Source organism: Monodon monoceros, unplaced genomic scaffold (genome assembly GCF_005190385.1).
Source record: "Monodon monoceros isolate NGI ecotype Baffin Bay Population unplaced genomic scaffold, NGI_Narwhal_1 Super_Scaffold_11, whole genome shotgun sequence".
Lineage (NCBI taxonomy): Eukaryota > Metazoa > Chordata > Mammalia > Artiodactyla > Monodontidae > Monodon > Monodon monoceros.
The window spans coordinates 132,997,333-133,020,891 of record NW_021703767.1 but is presented as its reverse complement, the minus strand read 5'-3'; the positions used below and the strand labels follow the sequence as shown (position 1 = coordinate 133,020,891).

General features: G+C 49.1%; 1 protein-coding gene across 1 annotated transcript in view; it reads right to left on the bottom strand.

Annotated features, from left to right (window-relative positions):
- The window catches only part of GALNT15 (polypeptide N-acetylgalactosaminyltransferase 15), a 38,222-nt gene extending 22,539 nt beyond the window's left edge, over nucleotides 1-15,683 (bottom strand). The window contains exon 1 of the mRNA XM_029214789.1: nucleotides 14,631-15,683. Coding sequence (XP_029070622.1) covers nucleotides 14,631-15,307 — 677 coding nt within the window. The 5' untranslated portion in view covers nucleotides 15,308-15,683. The remainder of the gene's footprint in view (nucleotides 1-14,630) is intronic.
- Between the last annotated feature and the right edge of the window lie 7,876 nt (nucleotides 15,684-23,559).

Below are 23,559 nucleotides of genomic sequence, written 5' to 3'. Positions count from 1 at the left end.
CTGCATTAGCAGGTAGATTCTCAACCACTGCGCTACCAGGGAAGCCCGACTCTGTGTCTTTTGATTGGAGCATTTAATCCATTGACATTTAAGGTAATTATTCATAGATACGTATTTATTGCCAATTTTAACCTTGTTTTCCCATTGATTTTAAATTTCTTCTTTGTCCCTTTCTTTTTCTTTTTCCTTTTCTGGTTTGATGATTTTCTTTATATTATGCTTATGTTCTTTTCTTTTTGGTTTTTGTGACTCTATTGTATATTTTTGATTTGTGGTTACCCTGTTTTTCAAGTATGTTGAGTCATCTTCCTATGTCTAATTGCTTTAGACTGGTAGTCATATAGACTCAAACACATTCTAGAAAAAAAAAATCTATATTTCTTTACTCTCCTCCTTCATATTTTATGATTTTGATGATTTTATGATTTTACATCTTCATTTTCATTCTTTTGCTGTTCATTGTGGTTATGATTGCTTTAACAGAAAATTTTTTAAAAATCTGTGTACTGGCTTATTTAAATGATTTACTTTCCAACTGTGATTTTCTCTTTCCTATAGATTCTTACTTCTTTTCTATTTAGAGAAGACCTTTCAATATTTCCTTTAGGATAGGTTTACCATTACTGTATTCTTTTAGCTTTTGCTTGCCTGAGAAATTCTTTCTCTCTCTTTCTATTCTAAATGATAATATTGCTGGGAAGAGTATCCTAGGTTGCAGATTTTTCCCCTTGAGGACTCTGAATATATCTTGTCATTCCTTCTGGCCTGAACGTTTCTGTAGAGAAATCAACTGACAGCCTTATGGGGGTTCCCTTGTGAGGAACTCTTTGTTTTTCTCTTTCTGCCTTTAGAATCCTCTCTTTATCTTTTATCTTTTAACCTGTGGGGCGGTGTGGTGCGTGGTGTGGCCTCTGCCCAGAGGCTGTCAGGTCCCACTTTCCTCTCCAGGTGAATGGGATGCTCTGTATTTTTTGTGCATCGGGTCTGTTGAGAGCTCTGAACGAATCCACAGTGGAATGAATTCTAATAACAAGCTGATCCATGGAGCAGTGTGTGGCTCACATTGTCCACAAAAGGCACTTTCCTAAAATGCACTTCCAGAGTGCTCCTTTCTAGGCTGCAGCTGCTAAAAACACTGGCCCCTCCTCAGAGGAGTGTTTGCATTTGAATTGGGGTTGTCTCAAGGACCCAAACTTCCAGCATCTAAAGGCATCTGTGCTGGTGGGACTGCACACAGAGGGATGGTCAGAGGAGGCTGGCCCTGCTCGCGGGAGATGCCACCTGAAGGGTCAGCCCGAGCTGCTCACCAGCTGGACATCCCTCTGCCGGGTACATCCCAGCCAAAGCCGGAGCTCTCAACACTCTGGAAACCTGCCCGTGACTCTCTGGGCAAAATCCTATGTGGTGGAGGATTGATACTAGGTAAGTTCTTTAACTTAACGGTAAAACAGAAATCTTAGATAATTAAAAAAAAAGCGCATGAACATCTCATAAGGTAGCTGTGACAACTGTCTTATTGTTTCTGTATTTATACACTATTTCTTTTCATAAAGTATTTAAAGTCACTCTCAAGAAATAAGTACCATAAAATAATGGTAAAAGAAAAAATAAGGCTGAAAAGTCAAGAGTAGGGAAATAGAAGTAAGAGTGTGCGGACAAAGAATGTCGCCTGCCATTCCAGTAAAAAGAAAAGAACGTTGTAGCCATCGAGCCAACAGCCAGTGCATCCCTCACCCACAATGCACCCTGAGGGGATTCAGGATGCAGAAAAAGAGGATACTTAAGATACTTATTTAAGGAATAATTTCAATGAGCCCAGGCTTTTGCATCTTCCCTTACGTAGAAAAGCACTAAAATCATTAACTTGAGATATCTGTGTTTTGTGATTAGCAGTTATCTTTTGATGTTCAGCTCCATGGTTTGTCTGTTTATTTGTTTGTTTGTTTTCAGCAAAACCTCCTATATATCCTCCCCTACCTCTTTGGAGCAGTTCCTCAGAGCTATTTGAGAGCCTGTCTCCCTGGCTATGGTCCTCAGTAAGGTTCCCAAATAAAACATAACTGGCAACTCTTAGGTTGTGCATTTTTCTTTAGCTGACAAGTAGAAAGTCAACATCTGGAGAAAGAACATACATTCATAGGTCAAAAGGACCTTGGTATTTCTAGAGAGAATCTAAAATTTGACTCTGAGCTTCCTGGTAGCCAAAGTAAAATGGGAGGTTTATTCTGCAATAGAATTATTACCATCAGAAAAGTTACATACCAGATATTTTAGGGAAAGCAATGTTCTTTCTAGACTGTTTTTTTTTTTTTTACAATTTATAACTTTTTCATTTGAAATCATTTAAGACTCAAAAGAAGTTGCAAAAATAGTACAGACAGTTCCCGTGTTATCTTCACCCAGCTTTGCCGAATGATCCACAATGATCCAAACCAGGAATCTGACATTGTTCAATACTATTAACTCAAATACAGACCTCATTTAGATTTCACTAGTTTTTACACCTAGCACTAATTTCTAAAAGAAATTCCTATGGACTTTAGACAGAATTCCCTCAAGAGATGACAGTGTCCTTAGAAGCATCCCTAAGATGAATAAAATAATGAACTATACTATACATGAACCTTTACAGCTTGATTTCGGGATGGTCAAATAACACATCCAAAGTGGAACCAGTTCCCATGAAGTTTTGGGACGACAACGGAGAGGCCCAGCGCATGCTACACTCTTGGCTGAGTCTTCGACCCCCTCTGCCCTCCCTCTCTCCCACCCCACAGCTCCTCCTCTCGCCCCAGGCCCTGGTGGAGCTTTCCTCCTGCAGTCTATCCGAGTTCGAGAAGTTCCACTCTGCCCCCAGAACTGCTCTAGGTCTGCTCACAAACAAACAGGTTCAAATTTTCCTTTGTGTGTTCTCCATTTCCTGTGTGGTCGTACGTATTGGCAGATCCAGGGGTTCTAGAGATGGGGACCTCCAATGGCTGTTGAAAAGAAATCTTGCCTCAGTGGACTCAGTGAGTACAGAAAAACCCAAAAACATTACTTGGGCGATTGCTCGGAGGCTGGCTGTTTTCCAGGTCAGACAGGAGAGGAGTTTGGGGACAAGGAGGTCTGCAGATGGGACGCCCGTGGGTGCAGATTCAGAGGGACTGAAGTTCATCACCTCAGGGCAGAACACAGCCATACCTTCCCCGGGGCCTGGCCCCTTCTCCACCCCAATCTATAGAATATATGGACAGGAGACAACACTTCTGTGTGTGTGTGTGTCTGTGTGTCTTTGTCTGTGTGCACCCATGTGTCCTTGTAGAATGGTGGTCAAAAGAGCTTGGACTTGGAATCAGACAAATTTTGATTTGAATCTCCCCCCTGCTGCTCCCTGAGTTTCTCTGGGTAATATACTCAATATTTAACTCTCCTCAAGTCAGGAGACAGGGGAACTTCCTGCCGGGCTACAGAGCTGGGGACCCCGGGCAACCAACTTTCTCTCCTTGGCCTCACAGGACATTCCCTGCAGAGATGATTCAGCTGTGGATGCGGGAGCCCCGCTACTTCCTAGCTGTGTAAACCACCCTGGACAAGTAACGTGGCTTCCTGGGGCCTTGGTTTCTGCAGGCGGGTGACAGTAGCCCCCGTGTTGCAGGGCTGCCGTGAAGATGAGATGGCTTTTTCACGAAGCACTAAGAACGGTGCTGGCACTGAGCGCTGTGTAAGTATTCACTGCCGTGATCAGAGGATGTATTATCACTGCAGGATGGATCACGAAGGCTCTTCCAGCCTTGAAATTCTGTGTTCCTGACTCTTCTATGCATGGGAGAGGGGGCAGGGAAGAGGACAAACCAGGGGAGCAGGGGTTTCAAAGAGAATCTCAGAGGACTCCCCTCCTCTCCCTCCACTAGGGTTTTCTAGGTTTTATGCATAGAACTGTGTTCTCTCTTCCTGGTGAGAGAGGTGGGTGAAGAGATGACAGGCAAGGCTGGGATGAGCTCAATAGGCTGCGAGGACTTTGAAAGGCAAATGGGCTTCTGGAAGCTCTTCCAAGGCCAAGGGCGGTACCTCCCTGAGCCACGGAGGCAGGTGTCCTGGCACCAGCTCCGAGAGGACCCTTCACCTGCCCCGTGGAAAGATGCTCACATGGCCTCCAAGACATAAACAGGTGGTGCTGGAACACCTCTTCAGGCAACCACAGAACTGCCCAGAGCCGTGAACTGGAAATAGCCGTGGCGGTACCGTGGTCTTTCAGGGCCGAGCGCCATGGGCTCCTGCGAGAAGGCCAGTGCTCTCACCGCGGTCTGAGTGCGGTGCTAAGTATCATCAACAGAGGGTGGCGAGGCCTGTGTCTCGGGGCCAGGGAGATGCTCTTCAGAGGAACCAGGATTGATTCTTTTGTTTCTGGGGGGCGGGGTGAGGAGGCGCAGGGGCCTGTGGGCAGGGCAGGCTGTGTAGAGCCCCGTGGAAGGAAGGGCTCTGGATACATGCCTGGGCTTCTGCGGTCGGTGGTCATCAGCCCGTGCGCAGCACCGGGTCTCGTAGGGATGGGCAGATGGGCCCATGTGATAGCATAGCGTGGAGAAGGGGTGTGTGGCATGCGATACCCTGAGAGCTCAAACACCGTGACAGTTCAGGGCATCTTAGGAAGAGTCCGTATGTGTCATCAAGCTTTGGCATTGAGTTCAAATCCTGTATCTGTCCTTGTGTGACTCGGACAAGCGACATAAGCTCTCTGATAACCATCTTTCCTTTCAACAATTTCCAGATCCGCAGAACCAGTCACATCTGTAGTAATCAATTGTTATTTTTCGAAATACTTTTGATTCCAGTATGTCCTTTTTGAGCATGCATTTTACTTAACCTCAGTAGTTTTCATCTGTGAAATGGGTTTGTTGGAAGGATCAAATGAGTTAATTCATACAAAGTACTTAGAGCCGTGCCTTACTCATAAGTAACAGTTCAATACATGCTAGTTATTATTACTTCTTGCAAGCCTCCCAAGGGCCTGAATACCTCTCTAGGCCTCAATTTCTTCATCTGTAAAATGAGGATAAGAAGTAGAGTTATTTTAGAGGCCTACTTAAAGATTATAAACTTCATATAAATGGAATCACATAACATGCAGCCTTTTGTGTCTGGCTTCTTTCACTTAATGTAATGTTTTCAAGGTTCATCGTGTTGCAGCATGTATCAGCACTTCACTCCTTTTACTGATGAATAATGTTCCATTGTTTGAATAGACTGTGTTTTATTTATCCATTCATCAGTTGACGGACATTTGAGCATTTCCAGTTTTGGCTATTATGAGTAATGCTGCTGTGAACATTCATGTATAAGTTTTTGTGTGAACATATGTTTTCAATTCTCTTGGGTATAGAGCTAGGACTGGCATTGCCGAGTCATGTGGTAAATCTCTGTTTAATATTTTGAGGAACTGCCAAACTGTTTTCCAAAGCAGCTGCACCATTCTACATTCCACCAACAACCTCTTCACATCCCTGTCAACACTTGTTATTGTCTGGGTTTTTTTTTTAGCCATTCCAGTGTGGGTGAAATGGTACCTCACTGTGATTTTGATTTGCATTTCCCTACTGACTCATTATTTGAGGATCATTTCATGTGCTTTTTGGCTATTTTCTATGTATTCTTTGGAGAAATGTCTATTCTAATCCTTTGCCTATTTTTAAGTTGGATGTCTTTTTATTGTTATTGTAAGGGTTCTTTATATATTCTGATATAAATCCCTAATCAGATATATAATTTGTAAATATTTTCTACCATTTCTGGGATTGTGTCTTCACTTTCTTCAAGCACAAAATTAAAAATTTTATGACGTCCAATTTTTAAACCACTAAATTTTGAGGTTGTGTGTATGCAGCACTAGATAATGGATACACAGTCCCGTTTTAAAGATGAGGAAATTAGAGTCCAGAGAGCTTAAGTGACTTGCTTAAAGTTGCACAGCAAATTGCTGATGGTCAGTGTGACTCTAAACCTTGTGCTCTTGACCAGTATATACATATCCCCATCTTGGACTGAAGTGCTAATAGAATGTTCTGGATTCAGAGTCATAAGGCTTGGGTTCTGATGTCCAGATCACAGTGACTGTGATGGGGGGGGGGGCGTTATCTGAAGAACATGCAATCCATTGGTTTCATCACAAGCTCTGGACTGTCTACACTGATTCAGTAAAGTCCTCAGAAAGCAACTTACTTTGATCCCACTGTCTTGGCTGCCTTAGAAATTTGCTTCTGTGGAGTTCTGCTTGACACCATGCTCTCAGCTTTGATCAGAGAACAGTACACGAAGGCATTTCAGGACAGCCTGCTTTGCATTACAGTCTCTGTAACACCTGTGGAGGGGAATTGTCTCCTCCAGCACTTTCTATCCCCTCCATGCAACTTTAGAGGGAAATTCCTGGCAGATAGAAGTGCCAGGAAAAGCTTTTCCTCCTCTGAGGACCTGGTGTGTTTCCTGTTCCTGAGCAACAAGGATCATGATACTTATCGAGTTTCCTTTTTCACTTTGGCCGCCAGGAAGCTCAGAGTAAGGAATTAGGATATTTAGTCATTGGTTGCTTATTTTCATTCTAATTTTCTCTTTGATCTTGATCTTCCATCTCTCCATCCAGTCATTTAACTGATATTGACTGACAACCTACTTTGTGTGAGGACTGGAAGATGAATTAAGTAGATAAAATCCTTGAAGCAGAATCTGTGGTGCCCTGCCCATATCCCCTCGGGGATATCATATAATACAGCACAGCCTGACTTCCAATTGCCCGAGCGTTTTCTCTGACTGCCAGAGATGCTCGAAGAGGTGGAGAGTAACCTCCCTCCACCCCTGGGAGCTGCTGCCCTCAGTCAGTGACTAAAATGAGTTGGTGTATTAATATCCAGCAACCCAGACCCTAAGGGTGGGGGTGGGTAACAATGAGATGCTGTCTCCCAGGTTCCCCCCAGGGCTGAACTCTAGCTGCCTGCAGAGGTAACTGCCTGCAAACCCACTTTTCATTGGCTGTTCCCTACCAGGGCTCCCAGGCATCACCTGCAAAACAACTCTTTGTCCTTAGGGTCTGCTTTGGGGGAACCCAAACTCAGATTGTCTCTGATATCATGCAGTTTATATCCTATTAAACAGAAAACCACAGAATTATTCAACAACTGAACCCAGGACCTGAGAGTGGGTGGGACACAGTCAGAGAAGGTGTGTGAGAGGGGAGAGGTGTTCTTGGCAGAGGTCACAGCCTCTGCTAAGGCCTGGAGGTGGGAAGGGGCTTGGCCTGTACCAGGAAAGGAAGGAAAGATTTTCTAAAGTATACTTCCCTTTATCCTGACTAAACATGATATTAATAGCAATTTTGTATTTCATAATGTATCTTCAAATCCTTTGAGGGAATAAAGTGGGTAGGTAAACAAACAAGAGAGCAAAAGGTAAGTGGTCCACGCAGGGGCCCTGGGCAAGTCGCTTCCCTCCCCTGGCGACCTGGGTTCTTTCTGTCAAGTGGGGATGTTTTTCCCGCTCTGTCTGTGCCACAGCTTTGCTGGGGGGTGTGAATGAGGCAGGGCAGAGAAACAGCTCTTGTACATTGTGAAGCAGTGTCCAAATATCACCAGGTACTCATGAAGCGATCCAAGAAGAAATCCATGTTTTCATTATTAAATAATGGAGGCATTTTCTTTGTCCTTCAACCATATACCTGGTGAATATTTTACTGTCTCAGTTTGTATACATCACTCAAGTATCCAAAAGCCCACCCTGACCTCATTTGTCCATCTTCTGAGTGGCAGCAGGTGGGGAAGGAAAGACCCAGGGCTTTGGAATCAAATCAATGTGGCTTTGAATCTTGGCTCTGTTATTTATTTATATCCCTTAATTAGCCAGCACAGGGAGTCTGAGACCTTTCTCCAGCCCACGGCTGCTGCCTGGATTAAAAGGGATCATTCAGGCCCAGGAGAGCTGCTCAATGAGTGCAAACTTTATGTCTTCACACTTCAAGATCAGGAGAGTCTGCGTCTGTGTTTACACACAGATGCACGCCCTCACTTCATGCAGCTCCAGGGTCCCCTGTGAACTCAGAACATGCATTTGGAGGCTGATTCTGAAGAGAATGAGTCACAGCAGTGCACCAGATGGCCTGGCTGTGACACAAACCCTCTCCTGCCCTTCCCTTGCCTGGCCAGAGTAGAAAGGTTTCTGCCGGGTTTTCTAAAGCTGGTTTGGAGTGACTGACCCCCTGCTCCTACCAAATCAGCAGAGGCCCCCCACTGAGATGGGCTTCCCTGTCTCAGCCCTGAGCCCAGTGATGTAACAGCTGGTTACTTGTCTGCATCCCTCAGTGTACCCAGAGCTCTTTGGGGGTGGGGCTGGGGCTTGCTCACCTTCTCACTTTCAATAGTCGCTAAACAAATAATTATTCAATGAATGAAGGTGGACACTGTTCTTGCTTTCAAGGGGTGTATAGGCTGGCTGTCTATAGACACAGGACAATAATACCAATTTCTTGTATTCTGGGAAAACCCCGAGGTTCAGCCCATTGTGTCTCTAATTGGTAGAGCTCATCTTGGGGACACCAATTTCCAGGCCAGACCTGGGGATAGAGCGGCTGGAGATACAGCCTGCGGACAATGCCTTAGAAGGATGGACAAAGGAGCTTACAGATGAGAGAGAAATGTGGAAGGGCTGGAGCCGGTAGGTGAGGCTGGGGCTGCCAGCCTGTCACTCGCCACAGTGGAGACAAGTCACACAAGGTGCATGCAATCCCCTTCTCTTTGTGGGAGTCCTCTGAATTCTCCCAGCCTCCTTCTGAGGGGCTCCAGGCATCCTTGGCTTTGCTCTGATCCTGGCTCCCTAGTCCTGGACTAAAGATGGGTACTGACTAGGAGTCTCTGGTCTGAACACTGAAGGCTCCTGGTGCAAGAGCTCCGCCTAACAGGGACAGCTGCCCCAAGAATGGCCAGCTGCCCCAGACCGATCCTTGGTCTCAAGGTGATATTCAGACACACGGCGAGGGTCAGCAGCTGGTAGCAGGTCACAGAATGGGCAGTAAGCCAACGATGAGGCAGCAGAAGCCAAGAGGTAGCCCAGCGCTTCTCAGATATTAACAGGTACCCACATCACCCGGCATCTCCATAAATGCAGATTTGGGGTCCAGGAGGTCTGGGGTGGGGCCTGAGAGTCTGCATCTCTAGTGAGCCAGCTCCCGGGTGATGCTGATACAGGTGGGTGCTAGACGACAGCTTGAGTAGAGGACAAGACATCAGCAGGGAATTTGCAACAGGAGTGAGTGCCGGGCCTCCAGCTGCCAGAGGACGTCAGGAAGGCACAATCCCAGAAGCACTGTGACCCGTGAGTCCCCTTCCTGCACTGCCTGCAGTCTTCCCTGGGCAGTCCCTGCTCCTTACTTCCCTGGGAAGACTCGAAGCAACCCTGCCACCTGCAGTCACATGAGTGTCTCTGTTCCTTTTCACCCAGGAGGACCTAGATGGGTAGCTCCCGGCCTGGCTGCACACAAGAATCACTTAGAGAGCGAGTCCCGGTCAGTTGTATTTTGCTTGGTTGGTCTGCGGGTGGGGAGCCTGGCCGTGATGATTCACAAAACACTCACATGCAGGCAGGGCTGTGAACCGTAGGCCTCATCAGCTTACTCAAACTTTAACACGAGCATAAACCACCTGCGGGTCTTGTTAAAAACAGCGTTTCTCAAGCAGTAGGTCTGAGTGGGCCTGAGACTCTGCATTTCTGATGCTGCAGGTCTGAGGCCCACACTGTGAGTGGCACTGCAGTAAATAACACCAGCTTTCCCCAGTAATTAAAAAAAAGATTAGATGCAGGTTGATCACTTCTGATCTAACCCCCGAGGCTGGCCCGATGCACAAGACAAGACCCCACTGCACTGGGCGCCATAAGTGCATTCGATCTCAAAGAGTCACACTCAGCTCTGTCTATACCACAACCCCACTGTGGGGGCCGGATCCAGGGTGGAGATCTAGGGAGGCGCCGCTCCCGGCCGTGGCTACGCTGGCCTCGGGGGCTTGGTGCTGGTGAGTTTCCTTCGACACCTGGCTGGCCAAGTCCCACACATACTGGGTTGTTTTCCCTCTCTTGTTGCCGGAGGGGGATGAGCTGGGCTCCAGCCCCCAGTCTCTGCCCCAGGCTACTGACCCCTCCCCAAGGGGCATGCCCACTCCCCCGGATTTACTGATGATGCCCTGTCAGCTGCCTCTCCTCTCTTTTGCAGCCCAGGTGCCAAAGCCATCCTGGGGTGTCTCGCTGCCCACCAGGAACTGACCTGACCCTGTGGACTGCAGCACCCCCCCTGCTTGACAACAAAGCTCCTGCCAAAGGGGCCTCTGGGGCAGGAGGGGGGTGGGGTGAGCCGAGGAGGAGATACTCCTTCCTACTTCCCCCCACTGGTGGGGGAGTGCCTGGTGCCTCGCAGCCCTGGCTCTCAGCCCTGGCTGCACGTTGGAACTACCAGGGGACACCCAGGCCTCACCCCAGACCAACTAAATAAGAATCCCTGAAAGTGGGACCCGCGCAGGAGTCCTGCTTATGACTTCCCAGGTAATTCTGGTGTGCGCAAGGGTGTTATTATCATCGCCATTTTACAGTTGGAGAAACCAAGGCTCAGAGAGGCTGAGTGATTACACAAGGTCACACAGTAAGGGGTGGTGTCCAGAATTCAACCCCAGGTCCACTGTTCTACGGGCGTATGATTTAGTCACAGTTGCGGGCATATTAACCAGGGAAACATGGGCCAAACGGTAAACACAAGCTATAAGTTGGCATAGGCAGGTAGCGTGCAGCCAGCTACGGCTGACCTGACATTTGCGTTTAAGTGTAAAACCCTGGGCCATGAAGGGGACTGTGTTTCTTTCTGCCTCTCTTCTCTATTCTCCAATCCCAGAACTACCTCCTCCATGGAAACTTCCAGAACCCTACTACCTCTCCACTCACCATCTATACCAGTGGTTCCCCAAACTGTCTAGTATCAGCTTGTAAAAATTCAGATCGCTGGGTTCCAACTCAGAGCCACCGATAGTCTCTAGCGATGGAGTCTGAAAAATCGACATTTTTTTTTTTTTTTTTTTGCGGTACGCGGGCCTCTCACTGCTGTGGCCTCTCCCATTGCGGAGCACAGGCTCCAGACGCGCAGGCTCAGTGGCCATGGCTCACGGGCCCAGCCGCTCCGCGGCATGTGGGACCTTCCTGGACCGGGACACAAACCCGTGTCCCCTGCATCGGCAGGCGGACTCTCAACCACTGCACCACCAGGGAAACCCTGAAAAATCTACATTTTAAACAAACAATCTGTAGGAATCTAACATGCACATACGTTTGGGAACCAATGATGTAGTCCCTTGCTGCTCAAAACTGTGGTCTCTGGACCATCAGTGCTGGGACCTGATAGAAATGTCGCATCTGGGGCTGCACCCCTGGCCAACTACCAACATACTCTGCATTTTCACAAGATGCCTGGGGCGATTTGCATACATGTTGAAATTTGAGAAACAGGCTGTATGCAATCTGGTGGGCATAAAGAGTGTCCTCAGACACAAAGGGTAGGTGCTTAAGAAATGGCTGTGCTTTTATGGGTTGTATTTGGGCCCAGTTTTAAATCTAGAAAAATGGTACAGATGAACCTATTTGCAGGGCAGGAATAGAGACGGAGAAGTAGAGAACGGACATGTGGACACGGAGGGCGGGGGTGGGGGGTGGGGAAGGGGAGGGTGGGATGAACTGGGAGATTAGGATTGAAATATATACACTACCATGCGTAAAATAGATAGCTAGCAGGAACATGCTGTAAAGCACAGGAAGCCGAGATCGGTGCTCTGTGATGACCTAGATGGGGGGGAGGGGGGGGAGGGAGGTCCAAGAGGGAGGCGATATATGTATACATATAGCGGATTTCTGTACAGCAGAAACTAACACAACATGGTAAAGCAATTATGCTCCAATAAAAAAAAATGTTTTTTAATAAATAAAGTGATGGGAGAAGGAGAATCCTGGCACCCTGGAGGGAGGGTTGGGGCCTTACTTTGCAGAGAATCCCTTGTGCATCCAGGAGCCTGCCAGGAAGGGGCGGTGCCAGTGCCTGTGTGCTTCTGGGGGAGGGGAGTCTGGGGTCTCAGGCTGCAGGGACAGGCTGCGGCCAGGAGAGGGCGCCACATCCTGCCGGACAGAACCAAGCTGTGGGCGGGGCGGGGTGGGGGGACCTACCGGCCCAGTTAGTCTGGGACCGAGGGGTTACTGCGATGGGAAAGTCCAGGCAAACTGAAACTAGTTGGTCACCCTGGCTGGAGGAGGCACACACAGAAGTGGTGCACACATGCACATACACACGTGCACATCACACGCATGACACAGTGTACCCACACATGCACACACATGCACAACACTCACCCATGCACTTCACACCACAAGCATAACACAGACAACACACTTGCAAAAGTACACACGCACCACTTGCACAACACATTTATAACACAAGGAGCACACACCACACAGTGCACATGTGCAGCACACTCACAACAAACACGCATGTACGCAGACCACACAAACACGCCAAACAAGCCGTACATCACAGCACACACATGCACACAAGCACAGTAGGGGTGCCCATTACGCCACGTGCACAACATACACACATGAACCACACACACACAATACACCCGTGCCCTTCACACCACTTACACAACGCATGGGTAAAACACACAACAAGCACATCATACATATCACACATGTGCACACAGTCATGACACACGTACCACAAAAACATACAGCCCAAGCACCACATAACAACACACACAGGCACAATGCCATGTGCACCACATACAAGATACGTGCACGTGTCACGCAATCACGATGCATACACACATGAACATTGACACATCAACAACACACATGCACGCATGACAAGACACCACACAGCTCGCACCCGTGCACATCACATCACAGCATACACAGGCACCAGGCACACGGGCACCACTAACACACTACACACAACACACATGCACAGCATCCATTTGACACACGCACAACACAATGCACCCACACGTGCACGATGCGGACACACAGAGACACACACACTCACAGCTTTGGGAGCCAGAGACTCTTGATCGAGGCCGTGTGTCTGGTTGGTAAAACGTCCTTGCTCCAGGCCAATGAAAAGATGTATCAAAAGAATTGGAAAACGATATATCGATTCATTCAGCAATAGTTTCTTTACTGTGTGCTGGGACTACAGGTTCACTGCATGGCAAGGGAAGCAGGCACTGAGTAAACGGATACATCAATGACCATTTAGCTTCGGTTGTCATGAGTGTTACGAATTAAGGCTGCAGAGAGCACAAACCTGTGATGAGGGAGCGGGGCCTGGACGGGTCTGGGAGTTGCCTGAAAAGAGCTGTTGCAGCCAAGACCTGGAGTCGGAGCATCAGGGCTGGGGCTTTGGTGACATGGGCGAGACTCTGAGGTACACAGTCTAAGGAGGCTTCACCCTCCAGGCGACTGCATCTGCACGCCCCTGAGGGCGAGTGGCTGAGTGGCCAGGCTCAGAGGAGCCCCGTTAGGGATCTGAGAAGTAAGTGGTCCGGCTCCCAACTGCTGCTTCACTCCAATCCTTCCGCCCAGAGGGCTGGAGGATGGGTTTGCTTCCCGGGAAACTCTGGGCTCTGGGAAGAGCAGTGCTTATAGGGAAGGGACCTAGTCACCCAACTACCCATCTGCCCTGCTCCTGGATGCTGGTAACCAGACCCCTCCTCTGCACCCGCCATGGTAATGGTGGGGAGGGCAGGGGGTCCAGGACGAGCCCACCGTTTCCCTGGGCACAGCCTGTATGTCATCCTACTTCCCAGCTTGCCTCCTGGGGGTGGGGGCACCCTGCCAGGTCAGGCTGCATGAGTGCAGTGTTCTAGATCCTGGGTCCTGGACCTGTCCCCTTAGTTTCGCCGGCTAAGGAAGGGGGCGAAGAATGGGGGGCTCAGGCAATTTGGAGCAAATCCCTGCTTTGGCACCTACTAGCTGTGTGACTGTGGGTAAGTCACTTGGCTTCTCTGTGCCTCATTTTCATACGCATAAAATAGGCATGATCGTAGTGCTAGCACCCATCCTTATAAGTTGTAAGGATTTTTGAGTCAATACATGAAAAGCTCTTTGATTAAAGTCAGGCACATGGCAAGAGCCACACAAAGGTTAGCTGCAATTGTTACCTTCATCCAAAATAAAAGTAAACCCAACAATCATACTATTAAAATGTGCTGGAACTGGAAGCGTCTTGGAGAACATCCACCCTAGGCCCCTCTGGGTTATAGAGATAAAGCTGTTTGACAATCCACAGAGACAGAAGGACTAGAACCCAGGACGGGAAGAGAAGGGACAAGGAAGGGTTCCTCCTTTTCTGTCTCTAGGACGGTGGTTCTCCCCTGGAGGGCTGGTTAAAGACAGATCGCTGGACCCCACCCAGGGTTTCTGCCTCTGCATCTCTAACACGTCCTCAGGGGATGCCGCCGCTGGTCCAGGGACCACACGTGGAGAAGCGCTGCCCTGAGGCAGTGGAAGCAGAATGCAGAAAGTCTGCATCCCTGGGTATGCTGGTTGCCCTCCAGGAACGGGGGAAGGAGAAGCAAGGGCCTACTTACAGCGGATGCCGTGCCTCCGGCAGCGCCCTCTGCAGGGGGATGCGGGCACTGAGCGCCTCCTCCAGGCTGAGCGAGGCCAGCGCCTCTTCTTCAGATGCCCCCGCGTCCTCCTCCTCGGCCGCCCAGTCCCTCTCTGGGGCGTCCTCGTCCGGCCTCCTGCTCAGCCGCTTGATGAGCTGGTAGCTGCCACCTCTCCTGCCCTGGCTCTGGTTCCCTCTCTCCCTGGGAGAGGCCACAGCCACCAGGAGCTGATCCTCCCGCAGCGAGATGAAGGGCGGCAGACCCTCCAGAGGGCCGTACTCTTGGTCCTCGTCCTTGGACTCCAGCACCCACTCCTGGGATTCCCCAAAGTCCAGCCGGTACCCGGCTTCGGGGCCGTGCTTGGCGACCTGAGCTGGGACAGCCTGGGGCAGGGCAGGCAGGGGAGGGTGCAGCACGGCCAGCATCAGCAACACACATCCCAGCAGCAAGAATTGCAGCCTGCAAGGTCCACGCCTGCATCGCTTCCTTACCAGCATGTGGCTGGAACTTGCCAAACGCAACAGGTCATGTTCAAATTCACTGTTTCCTCCTGCTCCTGGTTCCTCCAAGCTGGCAGCAGAACCTGGCTTCCTGGGTCCACCTGGAAGGTTTATCTGCCGGTCACTTAACCTGCTCCTTTTTTCCCCCGCTGACATTTGCCAGCAGCGTGTGTTAAGACCGGCTTCCACTTACAATCAGAAAGCCACGGACCCAAGTCCCAGCCCAGGTCCTCTCTGAGCGGACGTCTTTAATTGCCTTCCAAAAGCCCGTTCACAGGGACTTCAGACTGAACTGTTTGCGCCTCCCTCCACCCCCACCCTTTGATGCCCTTTTCCTCTTTGGGAAAAATAATGTTTCCTTTCTGCTCAGGGGTCCTAGTCCCACGTGTTTCGCTTCCCCCCCCTTGCACGAATTGTCAGGCTGCTATGAGATGTCTGGGGGTAGCCGGTGGGTCCTCAGTCTGTCAAAGCTGACAGCCGTCCTCTTTTGGACCCTGCAAGTCGGGTCAGCTCAACAGATGTGAAGCCGGCAGCAGGCTAATTTCCTTTCACACATAGCTCCCCGCGCAGCCGGCCCGAGAAGCTCTGCCAGACGCCGCAGGCGTGCGCCTCGCTCATGGTCCTAATGCCCTCACTGTTCCCAGGCTTTGTGCAACCGGAGGAACCCGACTCCGGGGAAAACAAACGCCGTCACCGCTAGGACCAAACCCAACAGGAACATCCTAGGAGTTCTGATTCGAATCTCCTTCACAGGAAGGCTTCTTTCCCCACCCAAAGGGGCGGGAAAGAATATTCCCTCCTAATTTCCGGAAGGCTGTACCTGGGATGGAAATGCAGGGAGCTCGCTGCCTATTTGCACACTCAGCCTCCGACAGGTCTGAGGACCACCGTCCTCAACCTTCTGAAAAGGAATGGAGCTGGGGGAGATGCTTTTGTCACAAGCCGCTCCTGCCCACAACAGCACCTGAATGCCTGCTCTGCACTGGCCTCTGAGCAGGCTGGGGGTGGGGGGTGGGGAGTCAGAAGAAGAGGGGCATGCTCCTTCAGTTGTAAATGTCCTTCATTCAACCAATGAATATTGATGAGCACCCACTATGTGCCAAAACTATCCCGGAGACTGGGGGTATAGCAACGAATAAAACAGCAAAATGTGTACCTCGTGGAACTTACATTCTAGTGGGAAAGACAAACAGACAGACAGATAATTAAAATATACAGTGGGAGGCACTTCCCTGGCGGTGCAATGGTTAAGACGCCACACTCCCAATGCAGGGGGCCTGGGTTCGATCCCTGGTCAGGGAACTAGATCCCACATCCATGCCTCAACTAAGGAGCCTAAAAGCCACAACTAAGGAGCCTGCCTGCCGCAGCTAGGACCTGGTACAACCAAATAAATAAATAAATATTTTTAAAAATAATAATAAAAAAATAAAATATACAGTGGGAGAGACAGTGATAAGGGCTAAGGAGAAAAATAAAGCAGGGAAAGGGGCTGGGGAACAAGGGCTGGGCTTGACAATTGACACTGAGTGAGGGAAGGGCTCTCAGAAGCATTTGTGAACGAGGAGGCCTGGGCAGCTCAGTGGGGTGAGAATTTGGGGCAGAGAGCACAGCAAGTACAAAGGTCTTGCGACCAAGAGCATGCCTGGCCTTTTGAGGACCCGCAGAGGGCCCGTGTGGCTGGAACAGAGTGGGCAGGGTGGGAATGGAATGAGAGAGGTAAGAGGGGGGATTACTTAGGACCTTGGGGGGCTAAGGTCGGGATTTTGGCTTCTCCTCTGAGTAAGATGAGAGCCCTCGGAGGGTTGTAAGCAGAAGACAGACACAGTCAACTCGGACGTTAACTGGTCCACTCTGGCTGCTATGCTGAGGTTAGACAGTTGGGGAGAACAGGGCAGAAGCAGGAAGACCAACTGAGGTGTTACTGCAGTGAGACATGGTAAGGGCATCACTGGAGGTGGGGCAATGCTCGGCTTCTGGACGCATTTTAAGGAAGAACCTATACGATTGGTTGGTGAATTAACGTCCAGTGTGAGAGAAAGATGAGTCAAGGGTGATTACAAGTTTTTGGTCTGAGCAGTTGGAAGAATCAAGTTGCCGTCAAGAGAGATGGGGAAGGCTGGGAGCATGGAGAGGGCAGTGAAAGCAGTGGTTCCGTTGGGGACACGCATAGTTGGAGATGGTGTTTCAACAGCCAAGGGGAGGGGAAGGGTGGGCAGCTGGATATATGGATGCATGGGGATATATGATAGCTGGAGGTCAGAGGACAGGTCTGGCCTGAAGATAAACAGCCAGACGCCAGCAGCACATAGATGGTGCCTGAAGATCCTGGAGGGAGTGATGGAGACGGGAGAGAGGAGGGGAGCCAGCGAGCTCAGAGGCCTCGGGCGTCAGGTGGACCGGATTGATGGAGGGTGGGTAGCTGGCACCATGAGATGCCACCATCCTGATGTCTGAAGAGGAACCAGGAGTGGGGCGGGGAGGGCTGTCATTGCAGAGTTCCTGGATGAATTGCTCATTGTTTCTGATTTGATTTTAATCTTAAATTGTGAGCATAAACATCTCATGGGGAAAAAAAATGTTTTTCCTTTGGATTCAGTTGCTGCTTCCAGCCTGTGTGTGTGTGTGTGTGTGTGTGTGTGTTCACATTTGTTTTCCCTGAAGCCACTCAGAGTCAGAGGTGAAAGAGTGGGTCCTAAACGATTGTTCTCGACAGTCCAGCGCGGCGCCCAATGGACAGCTCATAGGAATTGCCATATTGGACTGTATTTTCCAAATCCCACATCAGGATGTCCTGGGGATGGGAATTGTATGACTTCCAGGTTTAAGAGGCAGGCATTCTGGGAGATGTGGTTTAGAATGTAAGGACATCTGGGGGTTAACGAGGATGATAGGATGGAGAGTTTTGATTCCAGGAAGCTTTCGGAGATCTAAGGGTGCACAGTCTCCACCCTCGGGCAGAGCGCCCTCCTCCATCCTCTCCAGTAACACTGGCCTCCAACTTGCCAGCCTCGTCCAAATCAGGGCCTTTACCTGGCCTTCCTTCTGCTTGATGGCTCTTTCCCCGGAAGTCCAGCCACATGGTTCACTTCCCCACTTTGATGTCAACTCCAAGATCACCTATTCAGGGAGAGCTCCCCAACCCACCTCTTCCCATCAGAACCCCTCCATCCACGTGTGGCATCGTCTGTCTGCTTCCCCTCTGCTTTCTCCACGTCTCCATGGCTCTTCTCAATACTCGGTGAGTAAGATACTCATCCGTGTCACTTCTTGATCTGTTTCTATTCATTTTGCTCATTATGGGTCATCTTTCACTGGTTCTTGGCATGCCTAGTCATTTTAAATTTGATGCCAGATGCTGTGAATTTTATCTTGTTGGATATTGGATATGTTCGTATTTCTATACATATTGTTGAACTTTTTTTCTGGAAGGTCAAATGGTTTGATCTTTGAGCAGTCTTTAGCTAAGGGCCAATTTCCCCCCACTTACTGAAGCAAGACCTTCTGAGTACTCGGCCTGACGCCCCATGAATTACGAGTTTCCACTCTCGCCGGTGGGAGCACTGACTATTCCCCGCCCTGTGTGAGCTCTGAGGCGTCTTCCCTCTGCTCCTTTAGCTGGTTCCTTCTCTGGCCTTGAGTTGTTTTCCCACAGGCATGTTCTGATCAGAGCTCCTGTGAAGACTTGGGATCCTTGCAAATCTCCGGAGCTCTCTGTGTGTAGCTCTCTGCTCCCCAGGCCTCTGCTTTGCATGCTCTAACCCCCTTGGCCTCCCCAGTCTCCCAGTTCTATCTCCTCAAGTCAGGGCCACACCCCGTTCCACCTGGGATCCCCTTCCTGCACTGTAGCCTGGAAACGGTCTCCAGGCAACACACTCACAGGTCTCACCTCATTTGTTTCCCCTCTCTCAGGGATCGCTCTCCCTGTTACCTAAGGACAATTCCTGAAACTATTTTATATTTCTTCCAGGGCTTTCAGTTGCCTCCGAATTACTTGAGGAGGAAAACACTTCTGTGATGTTGTCTTCATTTGGAGTCCCCTAGTAGCGGGCTCTGGGGTATAGTTGATCCTGATGCGTTCTGGTTTTGTGAATTTGCCTACTTGCTACAATTTATTTGTAACCTCGAAATGAATACTTGTGTCACTTTCACAATCATTTGTGGACGAGTGCGGAGTGGCAAAAATGTTGACTTATGTGATGTGCACATTCCCAGCTGAGGTCACACAGGTGACACTCTGACCTTGTTCCAGCTCTCGTATTATAAACAAGTATCCTGTTCTATCTAGTGCTATGTTTACACATTTTTTGTGCTTTGTGTTGGTGATTTTGCTGTTCAAAATGGCCTCCAAGCCTAGTGCTGAAGTGCTGTCTAGGGTCGTAAGCGTAGAAGGCTGTGATGAGCCTTACGGGGAAAATGCATGTGTTAGATGAGCTTCATTCCGGCGTAAGTTCTAGTGCTGTTGGCCATGAGTTCAATGTTAATGAATCCACAATATATATTAAATATATTAAGGTGTCTTTGAACATAAACATATAAAACAAGGTTATGTATTGATTGGTTGACCAGAAGACCAGGGAGCAAGTGGTTCTGTATTTGTTAATTCAGTATTCATAGCAACTTTGTAGAACATCACTCCTACGAAGTCTTGTTACTGTACAAAAAAACTGAACAAGTAGTTTATTCATGGAGGGGAGAGGGGAAGAGAGGTAGGGAAGGGAAGGCAGCCTTTGAAGAGCATGTCATCGGAGCAGCTATTACTGTGGGTACCTAGAGCTTAATATCATTGGGGTTGTTTGGGAGCCACAGTAGAGCACGCCTCAGGGTGATCACAACCAAGGGAGAGGGGGTTGGGGTATTTATACACCAACCCCCCATCAGCTGAGGCCTGCTGGGGAGGGGCACTCAGGGCCTGCTGGGGAGCAGACAGAGGCACTGAATGCCAAAGGAAGTCCTCAGACAAAGAGGTACAGACACTGGTGATTGAAGTCCAGCCTGGGTTTCTACTACAGGGGGAGAGGATCCAAGCATCTCCTGCAGGTGGCATGGTCAGGGCTTGTAAACTCAGATGCTTCCGGAAGCCAGGCAGGTAATATAAGCAAGAGCAGTAGGCTGAGGGGGGCTGCAGGACCCGAGAGTTTCTCTCCCTGTCTAACAAGAACAGCTGTTCCTCAGCTATGGCCAATTTTTGCCACGCAGGAAAATAGGCCGCGACTTGCCAAATCTTCTGGTTTTTCAAGAAAAGTGGGAAATACAGATATTTAAAAATGTGAAATCCTAAATTTGTAAAAGCTGGCAGTGAACTTAAAAACTTTTAAATACACCATGAAGGCCAAACAAAACATGGCGGCAGGCCAACTTCAGCCCACGGACCACCAATCTGCAATCTCTCTGATGGAAGGTGCGCGAAACCCCACCTGTTGGGTATGAGGCTGGAGAAAATGGATCGTCATCTCCTGTGCACGCTAAGCCTTCTGGGAGTGCCAAGAGATGCCTAGAAGTCTGCCCTGACATCCACGTGGCTAAGCGTCCCTGTGTCTGTCCTGTGAGCTCACCTCACTCTCCTTCTTCGAGGTTTATTAGAAGTCCAAGGACCACCATTCCTCGTGGCTACAGGAGTTCTCCAGCGATTTCTTGTCACCGTTTTGGCATTTTTCCTCCCGTGAGAAATTAGCTGAGCCTCCTGGGCTATTCGTCTGGCATCTGCTCATCTGCACAGCCGGTCAGCCCACTCCATCACTAAGAACAGGGCTGCCTGCCCAGCCTTCCACCTGCACACAGACTAGAGATTGTCAGAGGAGCTTGCAAGTCGAGTGGTAGTGTGTGGGGAAGCAGGGCCCAGGGAATTGGCCACCATCTGGCATTTTCTGCAACACAGAGGGAGGGAGAAGCCAAGGGCTGTGCTCCCAGGGAATGGCAGAGCACCTGTCAGCCAGGGGTCAGGAGTCAGCCAGGGAAACAGATCCACCAAGAGACATAAATGGGAGATATATGACTTGTTACAGAGATATGATCTCACATAATCTTGGGAGCTGGCAAGCGGTCTCTGCAAAGCTGTTGTCTTCACATCTGATGCTGAAGCCTGAAGTCCACAAGACAGGCGAAGGAAAGATAGATACAAAGTGGGGGAAATCAAGACCAAGTTGCAACCCCAGTGTGAGATGGAACCCCACACTGATGGACTAAAACCCGTGTCAATCCTTGCTGCCTCTATGTTAAGTGGTATGGGTATCCTGCAGAAGCCAGGGTCCTTTGGTGTGGAGCTAAACGCAGACCCCTGGCCCAGACACAGGAGCAGAAGCGTTGAAGGAGGATTCAGGGGAAGTTCTACCACTTCCCGCCAATGAGGTGAGTCAGCATATTAGCAACGTTATGTAGTATGAGCTACATAATGTCTGTTGCTTCCCTTCTGCCCTTCCAGATTTCCCAAGAATCACTCTTGTGCCCCACTGTGGAGATACTAGAACAGCTCTGTCTTCACTTCTGGGGGTGCCTGAATGTCTGACTTCTGACGTATGACCAAGATAAAGGCAATGGGATGTGTGGTATGCTGTGTGAGGTCTGAAACTCTCCTGGCAAGCCGCAGGGTTATCTTCTTTACCGGCGGTTTGCAATGGCCTCCCCAGTCTGAGAAGCCTGGCTGGATGACTTAAAGAACCACTTGGTTGGCTGTGTCCCCTCCTTACTCATGCCCACCAATAAATCCTACTTTCCTGTCAAAGAGAAAAAAAGCCACCTGGCTCTTTTCAGTGAGTTCTCCTAAAGCCAAGTTTCCTCACACAGATCTTGGCCGTTCAATCCAGAGATTCAGTGTGGTCTGTGTGGACAAATGTTGGGCCCCAATGCACAAATTTTGTCTCTCAGAAACTACACTGTTCCCTTGCATTCTCTTTCTCTCCCTCCATTGGATCTTTCATCTTTAAATAAAAGTCTTAACATAAGTATACTCTGTGGAGTCTGGAGAATCCATTCAAATATCTGAACTGGGGAAAACAATATAACCAACCCCACTGAAAATGTGTAAAAATGAGCATTCTGGGAAATGTAGGTCAGTCTAGCTACTTGATACATTATGAAGTCATCAAAATGTCCATGGGCTTCAGTGCTCTGTGGCCACTATCTTGGTATAGGGAAGTTTGCTCTTGGTGTCAGGAACAAGCTTGGCAGACCTAGGTCTTTCCAAAGAAATCATTCCACAGCTGCCTGGGGAACCAGAACAGACAAATTCTACGAGGAAACAAAGACTTGTTGATTTCTTAAAATCCTCCCTTCTTGTGATTCTGCGGCTAAAACCTTATGTGGTTTCTTGCTAGTTTTCCATTGCTAACAGAAAGAGAATGCAGAAGGGAAGGTCTGATTCCTTTTGGGAAGGATGCTCTAGAAAGATCCAGGAAGACATAGATGAAAAAACTAGAACTGCCAAGAGCGAGTTACAACATGGCAGATTTGGGCTCCGTCAATGGGAGGACTTTATAACATTTAGTGTAAATGTCCAATAGCTGAAGGGATTGCCTTGTGAGGAACTGAGTCCAACTTCTTGACTTGTTAGCTTTAGGCAGAGATTTAATAACATCCTTCCTTCCTCCTTCCCTCCCTCCCCCTCTCCCTCTCTTCCTTTCTTCTTCCTTCTTTTCTTCCTTCATTCCATGCGTCTGTCCATCCAGTAAATTTTCTCTGAATGAAATCAGCCAACCAACATTTATTGAATACCTATTATACGCCAGGTGCTGTGTTGGGCTCTGGAATCACAACCCAACAGGGAAGGCAGTTGGGGTTATTGACCACCTGCTGTGTGCTGGGCACTGCTTGAGGTGCTAGAGTTTAGAACCTAGGATAGCAGGCAGTCTGAGACTGGTGTTGAGATTCAATTCTAAGCCATGACTCTTAAGTGGATCCCCCAATTTGTGAGTCCCAGTCTGGTTGGCACTACCAGCCATGATTCCCTGACTCACAGTGACCCACAGGGCTTCTGTTGCCACTGAGACTGTTTTGGTTTGGCTGGGTCCAGTGGGGCTGGGATGTTCTGGTCTGTGACCTCATTGTTTATTATCATTTTTCAAAGCTTCTGCCTCCCTCCTGTAGGCTGGACCAGAGCCAGAGACAACAGAGTGGCTATGTGAAATAAACTCCAGCCAGCATTGCTATCATCTTGAACACCCAAACAATGGGTCACATGCCTACAGCTCGTGACTTCTTGGCAGCTTGGCCGAGCCTGAGCTCTTCCATTTTTATATGCCATTTGAGATGGGAAGGCATTGGAAATGGCTGATCTGTGAACGTTTACAGTGTGAAATCCATGCAGATAGAGAGGAGATGAATTTACGAGTAGTCCAATCTCAGCCCTCAGGGAAAGACTAGGAAATACATTTAGCCTGACATTTAAAGATCTGATGTGATCCAGATGCTGT